The 19,790-nt window shown below is 51.1% G+C and overlaps 2 protein-coding genes across 5 annotated transcripts; one reads left to right on the top strand and one right to left on the bottom strand.

Moving 5' to 3' along the window:
* Window positions 1-1,482: 1,482 nt before the first annotated feature.
* Window positions 1,483-16,829, bottom strand: LOC132220861 (histone H4). Of its 4 annotated transcripts, XM_059674519.1 has the most exons (4): window positions 16,521-16,829; window positions 12,086-12,479; window positions 3,389-3,808; window positions 1,483-2,867 (listed from the first exon to the last, which is right to left on the bottom strand). In XM_059674519.1, the coding sequence occupies exons 1-3, from the start codon at window positions 16,802-16,804 to the stop codon at window positions 3,482-3,484; spliced, it is 1,005 nt and encodes a 334-aa protein (XP_059530502.1). In that variant the 5' UTR covers window positions 16,805-16,829; the 3' UTR covers window positions 1,483-2,867; window positions 3,389-3,481. The 4 variants fall into 4 exon arrangements, with proteins under 4 accessions (XP_059530502.1, XP_059530500.1, XP_059530499.1 ...); XM_059674517.1 differs by lacking the exons at window positions 12,086-12,479; window positions 16,521-16,829 and having other exon boundaries at window positions 1,483-2,561; window positions 2,666-2,867; window positions 3,389-3,833; XM_059674516.1 differs by lacking the exons at window positions 12,086-12,479; window positions 16,521-16,829 and having other exon boundaries at window positions 1,483-2,898; window positions 3,389-3,833.
* Window positions 8,188-8,972, top strand: LOC132220827 (histone H1.3). The gene has a single exon (XM_059674469.1). The coding sequence runs from the start codon at window positions 8,243-8,245 to the stop codon at window positions 8,912-8,914; it is 672 nt and encodes a 223-aa protein (XP_059530452.1). The 5' UTR covers window positions 8,188-8,242; the 3' UTR covers window positions 8,915-8,972.
* Window positions 16,830-19,790: the final 2,961 nt, after the last annotated feature.

The following is a 19,790-nucleotide window of genomic DNA, read 5'->3' as shown; positions in this document are numbered from 1 at the left end:
CGCTGTGAGTCTGTGAGCGAGGAGCGCCCTCCTGCGGCCACAGGTTCTCGGGGCTCCCCCCCCCCCAGCCTCCGGCGCATTTTCCCGCTGTGACTCTTGCCCGCTTAAGATGTCTTTCCTCGGTTTTTATTATGGACCATTCAAACACTGCAATATGTTTACAAAGGTTTTCTTAAAAAGTATGTTGTCAGGTTGGTAAGTCAGCCAACTAAATAATTTGTATTTTTTAATGCTTGAGAAAAGTATTTTTTTATAGACAACTATTTTTTTTGTTTTGTTTTAAATCTCAATATCCTTTATTCCATTTAGTTTATTTGGCAAACGATACCAACATTGACCTGCCGGGTGAAGAAGCGTAGCTGGTTAGGACAGATTAAACAAAGAAACCACAACGCAGGAGGGCGAACAGGAGGCAGAACAAAGGCAGAGAGGACTGTTTTTAATGGAGACTGGAGGTTATCATATGCACAAGTCATGCCTGACACCTGGGAAAATGCCATCTACATAAAACAACTGACATACTTATAAGCACAGTCCGTGGACAGGGGCAATAGGGTGGTGAGGACCTGGGGGGGGGGGGGTAGGGGCTGGGAGGAGAGGGTAAAGGGGGGGAGAAATGGGAGATACCTGTAATATTATTAACAATAAAAATATATTTTAACCAGTTAATTGCTACGTGTCCAAAACAGCAGCCATCCCCACACGCCACGATATTTTGAATTTAAGGAATCAATTTGCAATGAATATTATAAAAATAAATATATTACGATTTGGATGTTCTTGAATATTTTCAGTTCAAAATTCTTTCGAAAATGATTGTAAAGTTGGTCTATAGATGCTTATGGCAGGCAAATCGTTACAAAACAGTATGTATTTAAAATACAGTTTTGGTATTTTCACACAATAATCGTGTCCCAGAAGTTTGGTGGTATATTTCCTGAGAAAAGTATCGATGGCGGCTTAGGAGAAGAACTGCCGCCTGGTCGCTCTGCTGACGGCCTTCCCCTGACTGGGGGGGGGGGGGGGGAATACGGAATCAGCACCGGATCTGTAAGGGCTGCAGGGCCGTGTGGGGACACGCCGCCAGGAGTGTCCTTTCTCCCACGTCTGGCCTTGGGATACAGGTACGGGGGGCGGGGGGGGGGGCTGCCAAGGCTGCATCATGTATGTTCCACCGGGAGGTGAGGAACAGGTAACACGAGTCATTCATTGCGTGGCGTTCAGCCTCTTCTGTCTGTGCTACTTGAATAAAAGTGACTGACAGAGGAGCCAGTTCTAAGGTACAACTGCACACATTAGGCTCATTTAATACTCAAAGGAGCCCGAAGACAGACATCAGCGTTATGACCTTCATGTAAGAGATGGCACTGAGGCCCCGGGTGTATAATGACATCTGTGCCCACAGTGGAGCTGAGGTGGGAGGCCAGGGGGTCTGGCCCCAGGGAGCACCTGGCCTCCCAGGGAACAAAGACCCCTTCTGTGCTCCCTTCTGTGGTTGTGGCGAGGAATTTCTTAGATGTTCCGCGGCCTTTGCAGGAAAGTCAGGTTTTACCTCGACCCTCCAGGGTCCTTGGCTGGGGGCCGGAGAATTAAACTGACATGAAACCAAAGGGGCCCCACCTGAGTGGCTCAGAAGTTGGGCGTCCACCTATGAACCAGGAGGTCATGATTTGATTCCCGGTCAGGGCACACGCCCGGGGTTGCAGGCTTGATCCCCAGTGTGGGCCGTGCAGGAGGCAGCAGATCCATGATTCTCTCTCATCATTGATGTTTCTCTCTCTTCATCTCTGAAATCAATAAAAATATATTAAAAATAAAACTGAAGGGGAGCAGAATAGGCTGCTCCAAAATGTGCTACTTGTCATGTGAATTATTTTGGTCTCGAGGCAAAGACCCAGGGGACTCAGGAAAAACTTCTATGCCTAGAAGAATTTAGACAGAGGCAGTAGGATGGTAAAGGCACTGGGGTGGGGGCAGGGGCTGGGAGGAAAATGGGAGATATCCGTAGTACTATCAACAGTAAAAAAATTAAAACAAGCAAAACAAATAAAACCATAAAAAAAGAGAATTTAGATAGTGGGCCTGTCCCAGCTACTAACAGAGCTAACTGTGACCTGGCTGACCTTTGTGTAGGACAGGGCCTCCTTAGAAGGAAACAGCTGCTCTTTCCCCTGTGAGTCCCCCCACCCCTTTGCAGCCCCAGGCCCCTCCCTCCTCCTCTTCCTCAGCTCAGGATGCAGACAATCCTCAACTGCCTTTGGGTCTTATATTTTTTGGAGCTCTTGTTTTACAAAATAAAAGCCGTTTTTCTCCTGTTATTCTGTGAATCTAATTATTAGATCAGCCAAAGAACCCCGAAGGGAAGGGAAAAGACACATATGGAAGGGAAGGAGCCAGGAGAGACCATGAACACCTCACCCTGGGATATCGCTGTAGTTGGAATAGGTTCACCAGCTGCTTAATGTCCAGCCACGTTACTGTCTGTGGAAGGTGCCGCCATGAGCAACCATCCTAACACATAACAGGCACAGACGGACGCTGTCCCCGTAACACTGTTTTCACTGTGGGGTTAAGGGGCACAAATGAGGGGTAGGATTTAGGTCGCAGGCGGGAGGGGGAGCAGGGGGCGACCTAAAGGCTCCTTCTGCCTAGAAAAATGAAGGACGCACTCAGGGTTACAGATGGGAAGGCGGTAGGTTGACAACACGTTAAGGAGCGTTTGTTGGAAATAAAGCAGCCAGATGAGCAATGACCTACGCCATGCTAGGGTTCGCGACCTCAGGAATGCACTCAGGCGACAATTAGGTGTCCTTTTGCAGTTATTTTTGCATTTTCCGGCCTCTCCACCCCGGCTTTGTTGGTGTTTCCTGCAGGGAGGTGAGTTAAGCCAGGCGCCCTCTACAGGACGCGGGGTGCCAGGTCAGGGGAACCTTCTGGGAAAGTGAAAGTTCGTGCTCCGGGAACACAAAGAAACAAAAGAAACAAACCAGAGAACTGCTGCCATCCGCAAGGCCATTGGCTCAAGGGAGTAGCATACCAGGGACTTTCCAAACGCGAGGGCCCCAACCGGTTTTCTTCTTTGGGGTCATTTGGGAGGGGCCATCTTAAGCCAGGATCACCCCAAATGGCTCCCAAAGCAAAACCGCCGTACTTTGCAAAGGAGTCTATTAAAAATTGTGATTACAGCCCGGCCGGTGTGGCCCAGTGGCTGCGTCGACCTATGAACCAGGGGGTCACGGTCAGGGCATAGGCCCAGGGTGTGGGTTCCTCCCCCAGTATGGGGCGTGCAGGAGGCAGATCATTGATTCTCATCACTGGTGTTTCTACTTCCCTTCCTCTCTGGAATTAATACGTATATTTTAGCTACACCATAAACTCGACAAGTTACCTTGAGGCTCGGTGGTTGCTCACAGCCCTTCATGAGACCAGGTGGGCGGCCCTGAAAAGGGCCTTTGGGGGGAGACGGAGCGGGGGGACGGGCTCAGCCGCCGAAGCCGTAGAGGGTGCGGCCCTGGCGCTTGAGCGCATAGACCACGTCCATGGCCGTGACCGTCTTGCGCTTGGCGTGCTCCGTGTAGGTGACGGCGTCGCGGATCACGTTCTCCAGGAAGACCTTGAGCACCCCGCGCGTCTCCTCGTAGATGAGCCCGGAGATGCGCTTGACGCCGCCGCGCCGCGCCAGGCGCCGGATGGCGGGCTTGGTGATGCCCTGGATGTTGTCGCGCAGCACCTTGCGGTGGCGCTTGGCGCCGCCCTTGCCCAGGCCCTTCCCGCCTTTGCCGCGTCCGGACATGGTGAAGGAAGAACGCTGATCACAACTCTGTTCCCCAGCGCTGGGCGCAGCCCCTTATATACCCGCGCCGCGGGCGCTTCAGGAAGCGGAACGCGCAGGGGGCGGGGCACCCGCGCCGGGGCTGCCTCCTTCCTGCCGCCGCTCGGGGTGCAGGGTCGCGGGTTCCTGTGGTCGCCAGACCCGCGCGGTGCGCAGTCGCAGGGATTGGCTTTGTACACGCGTCCTGACCACTGTGACCCTTTGTGAGGAGGAGGTCACGCCGCCCTTATCGACAAAAGGGAGAGATGCTCAAGTTACTCTTTAAAGGCGAAGGAGAAGTTAGTATTGACCCCACATCTCTGGCAATCCTTAGTGAACGTGGCCGCACGTGGGGCGGTCCCGCCCGCAGAGCGCAGCGCTATGCATCGCGTGCAGCTTCCTAAGGGGGGGAGGGGGGCGCTCCAGGAAGGGCAGCCATGTTCCTGGGATTTCCACTTTCGCTCCCAGGTTTGTGAAGCGCTGTTTGCACCGTGAAAAGGAGTAATCCTTGCGGGGGAAGGGAGGGTAGTGGAGGAAGGTATAGAGGCGGTAAAAGGTGAAGAAAAAGAAGGTATTATTACTTTTTTAAGGGAGAAATCCAGGCTTGGAGTGCTATTCCTGTCCTAAAATGCTTTTGGGGTTAGAACAAGTCTGTGCTCCCGGCCCCCGTGATCCGGGCCCCCATGCTCCGGGCCCCCATACTCCCGGCGCCCATGCTCCGGGCCCCCATGCTCCGGGCCCCCATACTCCCGGCGCCCATGCTCCGGGCCCCCATACTCCCGGCGCCCATGCTCCGGGCCCCCATGCTCCGGGCCCCCATACTCCCGGCGCCCATGCTCCGGGCCCCCATGCTCCGGGCCCCCATACTCCCGGCGCCCATGCTCCGGGCCCCCATACTCCCGGCGCCCATGCTCTGGGCCCCCATACTCCCGGCGCCCATGCTCTGGACCCTCCGTGCTCCCGCCCCCATGCTCCTGAGGGGAGTTTCAAGTGGAAGAGTGTCCTCAGAGGAGACATCTGATAGGAAATGAAAATAGCTGTGATTTCTCAGGGCTCCTCTGCACTTTATTCGAACACAAAGCCCCTGTCTGCGCTACAGCGTTCTATTTCCTTTGCCCTTTTGGTATTTATTCAGCGCAGCCACTTTTGCCCTCAAGCCTTTGCAGTTCCCTGACACTTAAGCACAGCCCCGAGCACCTGTATCGCCCACCATCACTCACGGTGGGGAGAGGGGGTTAACACTACTATGGAGAGAACACGAGGTCCTGAGTGAGCTGTGCAGCGCTTACCTGTAGTTTCTCTCAGCTGCTCTTCACATCTACAGAGTAAATGGTTCACGCCAGGATCGTGGACAGACAAGCCACCGTTTTAAGATGTATACAGATCTAGGGTTCAAGAGGAAAAGCACAACTTTTCCGCAGGCTACCAAAAGGACAGGGAAAAGTTTTCAAGTTGGCAGTCCCATGGGACATAATCCGGCTTTCAAGAACTCCCCACCCCCCATGCCTACAGTCCCAGGGAGAAGGGCCTGGCCTCAAGCAACAACAGGAACTGCAGGCAGCGCGGCCCACCCTCCTGTAAACACCTGGTGAAAACAATGGTCTTAGTGATTGCCTTCTGGGAGGGACCAGCTGCAAACAGGGAAGGAAAAGGCCCTATGTCCCAATGTCTTCTCCCTTATTCGTGACCTAAATAACCATGGGCTCCAGGAAGAGTTGCACATGACTGAAACAGGGACGTCTGCTGTAGAAAATACTTCGCACTTATCTTACATCGAGTATATGTAACTTAGAGAACAATTTCAACCATTTTCAACAACGAATAGTATGACTACCATGATGACCCAAATAGGAAACTTTTAAAAATCTGAATTTTAATTGTATCGTTAGGTGTAGATAATGTTGAGCTGTAGATTGAACAGGAAAAGGGACTATTTAATGGTTAGGTCTGATCCAATAATTGTATCAATATCCCCTCCCCTGGGAACTGACCTTTAGGCCACTCACAACCTGCATCCCTTTTGCTGAGACCACATGCCATGTGATAAGACCATTATCTCTCCCCTCTGGACTTTCCCCAAGATTCAGATCCACCCAGGAATTCTCTGCCCAGGAAAAGCCGGCCTAGACTGCCCTTGGTAAAACCTCTGACCTCCCATCCCTGGGTGCTGGCGCCATTTTGGGGCTCAGCTCATCTTGTATCCAGATGACCCAATACGCTTATAATCCCTCACCGCGGTCGGCCTCAGGCATTTCTGCTTTGGCGACCCAAACATTAATGTTTGTGATAGTAGCTATCGGCAATGATGCTATTGAAGATAACAACCCCTTCCTCTATAGCAGTGGTTCTCCACCTTGGCTGCACATTAGAATCACCTGGGAATCTTTTTAAAATCCTGATTTCTGGGCCTCATCCTCCGGAAATTCTGTTTCTTTGTTATGGGGTGAGGCCAGGTTGAGAACCGCTGCTCTAGACACGCATAACATTCCTGCCCAGGGAGACGGAGAGCGCCCATGACCAAAGCCGATACCCGCCCTGTTTGTACAGTGTTTGTATAACGTGGTTTCAGGTACCAGAGACTTGGTTCCAGTCAGTGCCTGCCAATCAATGACTTTAAAATCAAGCCAAGTGATCTTTATAAAACTAACTGTGGCATCTTTAAAATGGAATATTTTGTCTTGGATTTATATGAAAAAGTTATCAAATCACATAGAATCGAGGCCAGAATAACTAGATTTTTGGAGATAGGGGTATTTATTAGAAGAAACACAACACCCCAATACTTTACTTGGTTATTTATTACAACATGAGGTGTGGTGCCGGTACCGGATTAATAGGTGGACAATATAAAGTGGTGCATAATTATCCAATATTTGCTGAATTCTATTAGCTTTATGATGTTGCAAAGAAAGAGATGAGTGGGAGTCGGTCATGCCTGTGATGGAATGTTTGTTCAGCCCCTCAAGCGGGCAGGTTCTGCTCATTGATTTAGGCTGTGACAGTCTGGTTCAGACTTTGTTAATGAAAAGGCCCCGGGGGGAAATACAAAAATTCATGCAGTGATTTATTAATCCTCACCCCCCCCCCCCATCCCATTGAATTTCAGGAAGGGAGAGGGAGAGACACAGAGAGAAACATCAATGTGAGAGAGATGCATCTATTGGTTGCCTCCCAACCAGGCCTGGGACTGAGCCTGCAATCCTGGTACGTGCCCTTGATGGGAATGGAATCCGAGACCCTTCAGTCTGCAGGCAGAGCTCTAACCACCCAGCAAACCAGCTAGGGCTCCTGCAGTGATTTCAGTGAGAAACGTTTGTTTCTAATCCTCTGGGTCCCGACTTGCAATGTTAACAAAGGTCAAATGCATTTTGTATTTTGAATATCATCTCAGAATATAGGAACTATGTTCGAAACTGCATGCTAAGTACTGGGGGGCCAATCTGGTGGACTGGGGGTCTGTCCTGAAGGCCTTGCAATTTTAAGGGGAGGGATGAACACCAGTGCTTCCGCAGGGCTCTCCTGCTCACAGCTGGTCAACTGAGGTGGACCTGCCCATCTGATGCTTTGTTGGTAGATGTGTGGGGGGTGACCTCCGATGCCCACTCTAGGTCTGAAAAATCGAGTGGGCTACCTTTTAAGAGAAGATAGATGACTAGCTAGAACTGGTTATTTAAAAACAACAACAACACATAAAACATGCACGGAGCAGTCTTGCCCTCGTCCCTCCTAACAATGGTTAAATCACCAAAAACAATGGGATCAAACCCAGTTTCCACAATGGTCGCTCCAACACGTAAAAAAATCAAACCAACATTTTTTCTAATATAGGTCGTAGTCCATCGTGTACTTTGAATTCTCGTCCCCCTCTGCCAATTCCCAGGGCTCAGGGCGAACCACTCGCAGGCGAGCTGTGCTATTGCTCTCGCGAAAAAAACTATTTTCTGGGTCCATTTGAGTACGGATCCGTTCATGTACACAAAATTGCAAAGTCAAGAATGTGAAGAACTATGTTCTGGAAGAAATATTTGCAAAGGAGACGGAGAGAAGTAGTATTTTTAAGGAAAATCGGAAAGTTGTCTCCGTTTGACTGAAGTTTTCAAGAGAGTTGGGGGAATCGGGAAAGTTTCAGGGGGCCGGCGGCGGAGCAGGGCGCGCCGGAGAAGGCAGGAAGGAAGCCTGAAGGCTCCCGGACCCGTTTCCCCCAAATCCCTCATGATTTCGTGCACAGATTTCTTATATTTTTCTCCTTTTTTAAGGGGCAAGAAACACAGCAGCCCGGCTGAGCGGAGGAGCCGGCTAGGCTGCACGGCGCACGGAGCCGCCAGCCAATCACCACCCAGCGCCTCGCTATATAAACCCCCGCCGCCCGAGCCGGGCCACGCTCCTCTGACGGTTCAAGTCTCCTGTGGTCTTTCCGGGCGGAACTGAAACATGTCGGAGACGGCTCCCCTGGCTCCTGCGGCTCCCGCTCCTGCTGAGAAAACACCGGTGAAGAAGAAGGCGAAGAAGACGGGCGCAGCCGCCGCCAAGCGCAAGGCGTCCGGGCCGCCCGTGTCCGAGCTCATCACCAAGGCGGTCGCCGCCTCCAAGGAGCGCAGCGGCGTGTCGCTGGCCGCGCTCAAGAAGGCGCTGGCGGCCGCGGGCTACGACGTGGACAAGAACAACAGCCGCATCAAGCTGGGCCTCAAGAGCCTGGTGAGCAAGGGCACCCTGGTGCAGACCAAGGGCACCGGCGCCTCGGGCTCCTTCAAGCTCAACAAGAAGGCGGCCTCCGGGGAGGCCAAGCCCAAGGCCAAGAAGGCGGGCGCGGCCAAGCCCAGGAAGCCCGCGGGCGCGGCCAAGAAGCCCAAGAAGGCCGCGGGCTCGGCCACCCCCAAGAAGAGCGCCAAGAAGACCCCGAAGAAGCCCAAGAAGGCTGCGGCGGCGGCGGCGGCGGGAGCCAAGAAAGCGGCCAAGAGCCCCAAGAAGGCCAAGGCCGCCAAGCCCAAGAAGTCGGCCAAGAGCCCGGGCAAGGCCAAAGCCGCCAAGCCCAAGGCCCCCAAGCCGAAAGCTGCCAAGCCCAAGGCTGCGAAGGCCAAGAAGGCGGCGCCTAAGAAGAAGTGAAGCTACCGCGGCAGGTCCTGCTTTGAAAATCTCAAAAGGCTCTTTTCAGAGCCACCCACTAATTTCAGGAAAAGAGCTGAGCTGGCTGCATTTGGTGTGTTTTCCTTTAAGTGAATGATGCCCTTACACTGGGGAGGGTAGGTGGGAGACAGGGGTGATCGCTGTTGGGTTCCCGGGAACAATCATAGTCGCTTTCGGGAAATCGGGGCTCTGGGTAGAGCCGTTGGCATCCGGTGCCAGGGACCGTGGTCTTGCCTGTTCGCTTGCCCTTGACCTTGCGGCTCTCGGTCTTGGGCTGCATGCAGCACAGCCTGGATATTGGGCAGGACACCGCTCTGCGCGGTAGTCAAACTGCCCCGTAGCTTGTTGAGCTGGTCGTTGCGGTCCGCCAGCTGTAGGGGGCGCCTGGGAGTCTTGCCGCCCTGCTTCCCGCGCCCAGACTCGTTGGAAGGGGAAAGTAATTATCGTAACAAGCCGATCCGCGGAAAGGGTTATTTAAGTTTCTGTGTTTTTCCTAAACTTTCCTTCCGCAGTGGTTTGCAAGAGGTTATTGAGAGCTAATCGAAACGTCCCCGTGCACTCACGCGCATGGGCTCCAGAGAAAGTACCCATTAGAGAGATTGCGATGTTAAGTCTTGTATATTCTGTGAGGCAGTTGAAACCCTTGCTTTTTCCCCCCTCTTGAGGTCAGTGGAGTTCTTTTGGGGGAAGGGTATCCACTCTTATTCTGCCCATGATTGAGCTGCCACCCTGAGGCTGAGGGACTGTGAACGTGGAAGTCGTCCTCCTCTGGGGGCTTGTAAGTGGCCCCCTTGGCCCGATTTCTTCCCCGCAGGTGGTGGCGAGGACCTGGGGAGCCATAGTCTCCTGCTGAGCAGGCAAGGAATTGGAGGGTAAAGAAAACAAGAACGTTCTGGAAGGCAGGGCAGTGTGGCTTGCAGAGAACTGGATTGGGCGTGGCCAGGGCACACAATATGGGCTCTTGGAAGAAGAGGTTCACTTGTCTCACCATTTCCACTTCATGCCTGGGACTGAGCTTTTATTATTATTAATCACTTATTTCAGGGAAGTTCACTTAATTTTACTGGCAAATCTGACAAAATCTTCAGTTCTACAGAACATTTGGGGGTGTGAACCTGGGTAGGGGAAACATTTTTCAGGGACTCTCAATGCAATTCAGCATTTCTTTCAATTATGTGTGTAGGCAACTAATCACCATGGATTTTGCAGTACCTGTGACTTCTTCAGCAGAGCAGTCACTGATGTTTTTGTATCGCTCTGCAGGGATTGCAAATATCTTAGAAATAAAATTTACGCTAAATTTTTGAAAATGATATTGGTTACTCCTTGCTGCTCCTTATTTGATGTGTTATTAATGAAACGCATTATTTTACAAGCTCAAATACACTCTGGGTATGTTTTAATGTTGCTTTCTTATCCTGTATGCTTCAAGTACTTAACCAACATCCTTTTGAAAACAACATCCATAGTGTCTAAAGAACAAAAGGAGTCTTGTATCCCTAAGCCCATTTCCAGGGGGCACAGATATCTTGGTGGAATGTCTCTTCACCTTATACTTTGTTTATAACACCCCCTACTGGATTACAATTTAATTTTTACTATCTTATTTTTTTTTTAAAGTATGTGTAGCCTGTAGCAGGTGTTTTCTAACCAGTTCAAAATGTTCCCAGTGACAGCTGCATCTCATAATTTCTTCCTACTTTCCACTTGAGAAAGAATACCTGGGAAAATGGGAGAATGCGAGGTTGTTACTCAAAAGAATCTGTTTGGAAAGAGACTACATGGAGTAGGGAATACGGGAAAACAGCTGTGAGGTCTTTAATAACCAGAATGAGAGAGTCAGGCTTTTGATGAAGAGGGAGGGGGAATAAGAATTATGGGGGGAAGTAGTCATTCACTGAGTGGTCGAAGTGACCATACACCACCGCTGAAATCCCTTACAGTTTACAAAGCACATCTACGGCTGCCTCGCTAGGAAGCATTTGCATTAGGCCTGATTGAAATGCTTGTTTTACAGGTAAGAAAACTGTGGTTTAGAAACATGAACTGGGCAGAATCACCTTCCTGGTGCTTGACCAGAAAGTCCCACACGGGTTAAGATTATGTATGTTTCTGGGAGGGGTTGAGACTGCAGTTAGGTCAGGTATTAAATCTGGGTTGGTGTCTGGGGCTTTTAGCACAGTGATGCCATTTGGGGTCCTCGGTGTTTGTCCCTTACCATCTACACTTATGACGAACCAAGCACGCTGACCTAGACACCATGGATCATTAACAGCCAAGAACCCATCAGGAAATTTGAGATTACAAATATCAAGTTTTGAAATGCAGTTTCCTTTTGAGGTAGAGGCACTACCTACAAATGAATGTACTGACATAGAACAAACCTCAGCCAAAGGGACCTGCCACCACCAGCACGGCTGGAACAAAGCCAACCCTCCCTGTTTGTATGAAAAGCAAACACTGATTTGTTAGTTTCAAATAAAGTCCATTGACCCAACCTCCCCGAATGGTGACATCCTACACAATCACCAGGCAATGGACTTGGACAAAAGACTCTAATCTAGACTGCAGTGCAAGCCTCATTCACGCCCCACCGGTTTCACTTGCGCTCCCGTGGGTATGTGTACTCGCAGATAGCCCTCTGAGGTATTCTCCCACAGACATGCTGCTTCACTGGCTGAGGACATGCGGCAAGGACGAGCTACTCAACTTCATCGGGTGCAATTGTGCAGTGAGTGTGCACTGATTTGCCGAAACAGGCCCTTAACTCCTTATTAGACCTTTAGTTATAATTTCAGGCCTCATTTGGTGCAATAGCAGTGCCCCCACTCTATCACGGACAGCAGAGCCAAGCACTCCGCCAGAAAATGCAGCGCAAACTGCTTCAGCGACAGGCGGCGAGTCCTCGGTTGGGGGAGAGTGGGGCGGCGACAGCACCACTTCCACGCAGCTGCCCCCCCCCTACGACCCGGCCTGCTACAGCATTGTTTGGGGACAGACGTCTCTCCTTGGCTTACAGCTCTTCCATTGAAGCGGTAGGCGGCTCTGAAAAGAGCCTTTGGGTTCCGGTGCAAGTGGATAGGATGGAGCTCAAGCCCTCTCGCCGCGGATGCGGCGCGCGAGCTGGATGTCCTTGGGCATGATGGTGACGCGCTTGGCGTGGATGGCGCACAGGTTGGTGTCCTCGAACAGCCCCACCAGGTAGGCCTCGCACGCCTCCTGCAGCGCCATGACGGCCGAGCTCTGGAAGCGCAGGTCGGTCTTGAAGTCCTGCGCGATCTCGCGCACCAGGCGCTGGAAGGGCAGCTTGCGGATCAGCAGCTCCGTGGACTTCTGGTAGCGGCGGATCTCGCGCAGGGCCACGGTGCCGGGCCGGTAGCGGTGCGGCTTCTTCACGCCGCCCGTGGCCGGCGCGCTCTTGCGGGCGGCCTTGGTGGCCAGCTGCTTGCGGGGAGCCTTCCCGCCCGTGGACTTGCGCGCCGTCTGCTTGGTGCGAGCCATGACTGAGGAGCCGAGTCGGTGGGCTGAAGTGGGCGTCCGGCGCTGTATTTATACGGGAGCAGAATCTCTCTGATTGGTTAATTTCAGGACGTGATCCCGCCGTATTAGGGTGGGATTTCCGTTCCCTGCGAGTCTCTGATTGGTCAATTTGAAGGCCATCTTCCCCGCCCCTCAAATAAAATTATTTTCTTACTTATCAGTTTCATCAGTGATGCTCCCACGTCTACAAAGTCTGACCCAGAGACATTTATTATTATTGAGATTTTCTCCTGTTTGGATAACAATGTGTTTGAAAGAGAAAGAGCTTAATTTTTGTTGAAAGAAACACCGGCATTTTGTGCGGTTAACCGGTTTTCTTCCCGCTCCTGTTACCCGCCCGCCCCGCCCCCCTTGTTCAATCCATTGTCTGAGCCTCTCCTGGGATCGATTTCACTGTATTTTCGGTAAATTCCCAGTTCACTGCTGCAGGTGCTTCTAGGATATACTGGGAAGACGTGCAGAATGCTGTATCATTCAGGGTTCATGCAAACTTCCCATTTTCTGGGATCCCTGGCGCTATACTTTCAAGTTCGACTTCAAATGGTCATTTGACTCCACCGTTAGGTTTGGATGCATTACAATGTCAGCTGCGCTGTATAAGCAAGAACGGATGAAAAAGCATTAAAAAAAAAAATAAAGGAAGGAAGGAAAGAAGGAAGCAAGGAAGCATTTGCAATGCGGAACCTTGGAATAGATGGTAGCAGTATTTTGTGTGATTGGCTTATTTCCTTCCAGTTTCATCCATGTTGTAGCAGATGTCAGGTTTCAAGAAGGTGACTTTTGAGTTAATCCCTGAAGTAGTGACTGAGCTAGAGCAAGGCCCTGAGGCAGGGAGGGAGCTGGTGTTAGATAGAAAGGCCATTGCAGCTGGGAGGTGGGAATGGGGTGGGGCGTAAGAGCACTAAGGCCAATTTTGTAGCAAGTTAGGGTTTTGGCTTTGTTAAAGGAAAGTAAACAAAATAAACTGAATTTATTTTGAAGAAGAAAAAATAAATAGATGGCAGCGATCCAGGGTCTTCAGTGCACATTTACTCAAAATGTTCCTGGCGGGAGAGACCGGGGCGTCCTGTACAATTTGTGGCAAAGCCCGTGAAGCTGCGCTCAGGGCTGCACTCGGCTACTCAGCAGGATTTCCTGCCTTGGCTTTCACTGATTTTCAAAATTAAAAATGGTTCTATCATAAAAATATATTTTTTAAGAAATTGATTTTATTTACAGGATTCCCTGAAAGTGTTTGTTTCATCCAATAGAAAGGGAGTTTAGGAATACCTAATATATATTCTATTCATACTTTGGCCAGTTTGGGTCCAATCAGAGTTTATTTATTTATTTTTTCCAATCAGAGTTTAGATTTGTGAGTCTTTGCATATGGGTACCATAAGTACCCGGGTTTTCCCTTTGTTCTGTTTCCGTTAGCCTCCCACATTTCTTGCCCTTATAATGCCATACCAGCCTGAGCCAGCAAAATCCACGCCCGCCCCGAAGAAGGGCTCCAAGAAGGCGGTGACCAAGGAACAGAAGAACGGCAAGAAGGGCAAGCGCAGCCGCAAGGAGAGCCACTCGGTGTACGTGCACAAGGTGCTCAAGCAGGTGCACCCCGACACCGGCATCATGGAGTGAAATAAATAGAATTTCATTACCATTTCAGGGACTTTGCCGTGTTAAGAGTAACTGCCTTTACAGGCTTTTTAAATAAATATAAATTTAATCATTTTAGTGAATTTAAAGAGTTGTGCAACCATTACCACACTACAATTTTACTTTATTTATTTTTAAAAATATATTTTATTGATTGCAGACAGGAAGGGGGAGAGAGAGCTAGAAATATCAATGATGAGAGAGCATTATTGATCCGCTGCCTCCTGCACACCCCCCACCTGGGATGGAGCTCAAAACCCAGGCACGTGCCCTTGACCTGAACTGAACCCAGGACCCTTCAGTCCACAGGCTGAAGCTCTATTCACTGAGCAAAACTGGCAATGGCAGCTTTTAAATAATATATTTGCTTTCAACTTATAATCCTCACAAGATCAGTGTATTTTTTTTATTTAGATAAAAAGCAGATATATAGAGAAAAAAGCAGATAGCCCTGTTGTACTTTAAAACCATGAAATGGGGCCGCCAGCGGCAGAGTGAGCTGTGTGGTGTACATACCCGGGCACATGAAGACTCCCGGCAGGTGGCGGGAGGTGAGGCAGGAAGGTGAAGCCCCTCCTTGGTCTTGGACGAGGGCGTTTGGCGTTGTGGTCATTGTAGCCCCAGAGGGTTTTTAAACCCTTGTCCCTGGCCCCGCTCTGGGTGCCTGTACCTCAGAGCTCAGAGCTCCCCCGGAGGGGGACGGGGGTGAGCTCAGTGGAAGTGGCTAACCCAGAAACAGCGATTTCCATCTGCAGAGACATGCACAGCGGCCTCTGACACGGGTTCTTCCTCGTTTTCTTTCAGTGCGGGGCAGGTTATAGCCTCAATGCGTTACTTTCAGCTGGAGTCTCTCCTCGTTCTTGAGTTCTACTTTTCACCTGGTAACTGTCCTCCAAGATTTCTAGGGGGAATGGGCACAGTTCCTCCTCGCCTGGCTTCATCTACACTGACAAGGAGAATGCAGAGCTGCAGCCCGGATGGGCAGAGGAGCAAGTGAGGTCCAGGTCGGACGGCGGTCATTTGACCTCGTCCTCAGCGCCTGTCCCTTCAGGATATACTGACCTCATGACACGGGCCAGATGCTGCTTTCAGCATTGGGGGTGCATCAGCGAGCAAATTAGATAGAATGTGGGAGTGAGGGTGCAGACTTCCTACGTGGAGGGGAGGGTGGGGGCTCCAATAATTGGTAAACTAGCTTTTTTTAAAAAAAAAAATTATTGCTTTCAGAGAGGAAGAGAGATAGAAACATCAATGATGAAAGAATCACTGATCGGCTGCCTCCTGCACGCCCCACACTGGGGATGGAGCCCGCAACCCGGGCCTGTGCCCTGACCGGGAATCCAACTGTAACTTCCTGGTCCATAGGTCGATGCTCAACCAGAGCCACGCGGGCCGGGCTCCAGTGCCTTCTAATGAGGATTTGCTGTAACAAACCGCAGGCACAATGCGTGTTTAAACTCTGTGATCCATCGCTTTCAGGACCCATATATTCCTAGTCTAAGCCTCTCGCCTGAACTCGCGCGTCTCACACACCCGCTGCCGAGCCAGCCTTTGCTCCAGGGCCAGGGGGAGCCCTCTGCACAGGACCGGGAAGCAGGTGGTTTCCTAGGCAGCCATCAGCACTTCTCTCCAGCAGGCAGGTTACTAAAGGGAATTTTTTTTCCTTTATCAGTCTGAGGATATACCTGAAAAGCTTTTTATAATCCTATTGTAGAGTTTGAATTATTCACAATAATAATAATAATAAAAGCAAAACCTTCTCAGAAGTTGCAGCAGGCCGGCTTCCGAGCTGAAAGGCGGAGGGAGTGGAGAGCAGGGGCCGCAGGGCAGAGAGGCTGTGACCCGGGGGGAGCCCCTCCTTCCCAAACGCCAGGTGGGGCCTCGGGCTGAGAGTGAGACAGAGTTAGAGCCCCGCCGCCTGGTCTAGTGGAGGGTGATTCACTCTGCTCCGCCCGGGGCGTGGGGAGGGCCCGCCTGCAAGTGAACAGAAAGGACAAGGCCCAGCGCCTTTTAAACCCAGCACCGCCGGGTCGGGGAGGGGCCGCTCCAGGCCTGGGAGGAGGCGGGAGCGGGGTGAGTCCAAAGTGTGCGGATTCTCCGGCTGGAAACTCATACTGTAATGAACCCTGCTTCCCCTTTCACCTTCTCTCCCGCCGCCCCGATTTGCTCTCATTCCGGCCTGTACCCCAGTTCCTCCCGATGGGCCGAGGAACCTCCATTGGGCCTGAAGCTCCTGCTAAAGGTTAAGGCCCCGCCGGCATCAAACACGAGAAACTGTGTCCACAGAAACACGAGCACGACAGCGCGCGCAGCTCTTCCGAGAGGGGGTGGGCGGCCCTGAAAAGGGCCTTTGGGGGGAGCCGGGGCGGGGGGACGGGCTCAGCCGCCGAAGCCGTAGAGGGTGCGGCCCTGGCGCTTGAGCGCATAGACCACGTCCATGGCCGTGACCGTCTTGCGCTTGGCGTGCTCCGTGTAGGTGACGGCGTCGCGGATCACGTTCTCCAGGAAGACCTTGAGCACCCCGCGCGTCTCCTCGTAGATGAGCCCGGAGATGCGCTTGACGCCGCCGCGCCGCGCCAGGCGCCGGATGGCGGGCTTGGTGATGCCCTGGATGTTGTCCCGCAGCACCTTGCGGTGGCGCTTGGCGCCGCCCTTGCCCAGGCCCTTCCCGCCTTTGCCGCGTCCGGACATGGTGACCACGGAGGAATGGAGAAGAGGCAGCCGAAACCCTATTTATAAAACGGCCAGCGAGGGTGGGCGGGGCCTGGGGTCTGTCTCCGCCCCGCGCGCCCGCGTCTTAGGGCGGGGCCGGCGGAGACAAAGGCGGCTCCGTGCGCCCCGTTCCTTCCCGATCCATTGCCAAGGCCCCGCGGAAGGATCTTTTGAAAATGCAGTTGTGCATCCACGTCCCTAGATGATTGTACCTACGTCAGACTAGCGTGTCTTTCCGGTTTAAATGATTGGGGTCTTACTCCCCGCGGAGCAGGCAGAGGCCATGATGGCACATGGGCTGGTGCTTTAAACGCCGACCTAATGGGAGAAGTCCCGGCTCCTCTCTCCCGAGAGGCGTCTTTGTACACTTTACAGGAGGGTCACGTGGCGATGTCGGCACGTAGCTCCAGGGATGCAGGAAAGAGCTGGAACGACCTGGGGTGCTTGTCCTTGGGGGCCTGGTCCCCACTGCGTGGGCCTCAACACTCCCTGCACCCCGCCTTCTGAGGTCCAGGACCCCGGTTCTCTCATCTTGACTTTCGTTTCATTTTTAGAATGGAAATGTTGGTGTTTGGCATCTGAAAGTAACTTTTTGGTCAAGTATTGAACGGTCAGCGAGGAGGAATGAAGGGTTCTCTGAAGAGTAACCGCGGGTAATCGTATCGTCAGTCCTAACTGGGCAGGTCTTGGCGGCAGGACACGCGCCAGCCACAAACCTCCTTCAGTGAGAGGCTGTCTTTGCCGGAAGCCCGCCCTGGGCATTGTTCTTTGCACCTGGGTCACCCCTCCTTTGACCTGCCCAAACCAACCCCTTTTCTTTTTCAGGCCCCTGGAGGTTTAACCGCCTACCCTCCAGGGAGCACATCATCTTTTTAATAGTTTGGATACACGCCTTGTTTTCTGCAATCTTTTAAAAGAAATTTTCTATTGATTTCAGAGAGGAAAGGGAAGGGAGAGAGAAACATTAATCTGATCTTCATGTAATCTTCCTCCCATCTCCTCCTCAATTGCGAATGCATAGAAAACACAAACCTGTTCCTCCGAGAGCATTTGAGAACTTGCCTCCCAGCTTATGTCCTGGTGTACAGTTCTCCACAGGTTTGGCGATTTCTTAGGCGGACAACTAATTTCCTAAGAAAAGTAATCTTCATGCCCCCGGGGTTTATTCTCCCCAGCGACCTTGAACCTTTCAACCTGGTATTTTGCAATCTGGCCCTACATTCCTTTGCTTTCATCATGTCCGTACCTCTATATCAGAAACAACTGTTCGATTTCTGTCGTCAATGCTAAATTTACTTGGTAACATTTAAATGTATATACAGAGTGGTGCAAAAGTAGGTTTACAGTTGTGGGTATGCAGAACACGAGTTTATTCTTGTATTATTATTTATTAGTGGTTGTATTCTCATTCATATGAGCAACTGTAAGCCTCCTTTTGCCGTGTTTCCCCAATTTAACCATCAGTCTCCATCACACTTCCCTCCCCCCCACACAGTTCCCCCTCGGACCACAGTTTCTGGAAAAGTATTCAGAACCACCTTTGAGCATTTGAAACGTGGCTGAAGGTGAGGAACCGAAATTTCAATTTTATGTCATTTTATTTGCTGTTTTCAATTTAAAAGCAGATGCTGCCCTGAGTTATTGAAACTGTTGAGCTACGTTTGAACCACTTGGGCAAGTGAAATTAATTCTCTCGGCAGGACAATTTGGGGAATGTAAATGTATATCAAGTATTTCAAGAAAAAAATGATATCAGATTGCATAAAACATGCACCTACTTTGGAAGATTTAGGCTGAAAAGAAGGAATGAAAAATATTACAATAATAAGGGTTATGGCCAAAACCGGTTTGGCTAAGTGGATAGAGCGTCAGCCTGCGGACTGAAGGGTCCCAGGTTTGATTCCGGTCAAGGGCATGTACCTGGGTTGCGGGCACATCCCCAGTGGGAGATGTGCAGGAGGCGGCTGATCGGTGTTTCTCTCTCAACGATGTTTCTGGCTCTCTGTCTCTCTCCCTTCCTCTCTGTAAAAAAAAAAATCAATAAAAATATATTTTTAAAAAAATAAGGGTTATGTTTTGAAATAAGAGTGTTTTGGGTATTTCGGGTTAAATAAATCATGGGGCCAAAGGCAGTCAGGTAACTGAGGCTCGTCTGCCACCCGTAGCTCAGGAGTGGAATAGGGGCCATGGCTTCAGGGCAGAGGGAGGGTAGGTCACCAGGAGGAGCAGGTGTGGGTCATCGGATGTCTCCTGCCCTCAGTCACTCGGATGGAAATTATCTGCAGTAGATCGCTTTTGGGGACAGGCTCCTGTTTATATTCTTTCAGGTAGGTGAGGAAGAGGCACATGGTTTTAGTGCTTCTGCTGGGAGTCGATTGACTGTAGCTCACAATAATCCATGTGGCAAAGTGGCTCATTTTGGGGTGGCATATTCTGCAAGTAAGGACGGATACTAGAAAGATGCTGACCTTAGAATTCTTCAGGGGCACGATATCAGGAGTTGAAAGCTACTTGCAATCAATGTGGCTAACCTTTTTGTTCCAAATGGGTGAATTTTTTGAGAGTAAGCATCCAAATCTGATTATTAAAGCAATTATTGTCTAGGTGGCCTTAAGCTTCTGTACAAGAGACTTTGCATTCCAGGAGTGCAAAAATGAAGACAAGCAACCATTCAGGGGAAGTAAAAAGCATGTCCATGAAAAATGTATTGTTTCTGGAATTTAGGTAAAGACCAAGGGAAATGGAGAGAAGAAAGTCAGGTTTCACCCTAGCTGGGTTGGCTCGGTGGATAGAGCCTGGGCCTGAGGACTGAAAAGTCCCAGGTTAATTCCGGTCTGTGGCGAGCCGCCACGGCCATGGCATACTCAGCCCCAGGTAGCCTTATGTGCCATGCCACTCAGCCAGGGTCATTGAGCCCGAGTGGGGGTGATGAAGGATGGAGAAAAGACAAGAGAATGAGCTGGGT

This window comes from Myotis daubentonii, chromosome 18, assembly GCF_963259705.1.
Source record: "Myotis daubentonii chromosome 18, mMyoDau2.1, whole genome shotgun sequence".
Lineage (NCBI taxonomy): Eukaryota > Metazoa > Chordata > Mammalia > Chiroptera > Vespertilionidae > Myotis > Myotis daubentonii.
The sequence above is the reverse complement of the archived record's forward strand: the minus strand, read 5'-3'. Positions and strand labels throughout refer to the sequence as shown.

Excerpts from the sequence above, each read along its gene's own strand:
- LOC132220861 (XM_059674519.1), bottom strand. The coding sequence starts at position 16,804 with ATGTCCGGACGCGGCAAAGGCGGGAAGGGCCTGGGCAAGGGCGGCGCC. Across the intron at positions 12,480-16,520 it reads TATGCGCTCAAGCGCCAGGG|GCGCCGGACGCCCACTTCAG; the intron begins CCGCACCCTCTA and ends CGTATAAATACA. Across the intron at positions 3,809-12,085 it reads GCGCCATCCACGCCAAGCGC|CGTTCTTCCTTCACCATGTC; the intron begins GTCACCATCATG and ends AGTTGTGATCAG.
- LOC132220827 (XM_059674469.1), top strand. The coding sequence starts at position 8,243 with ATGTCGGAGACGGCTCCCCTGGCTCCTGCGGCTCCCGCTCCTGCTGAG.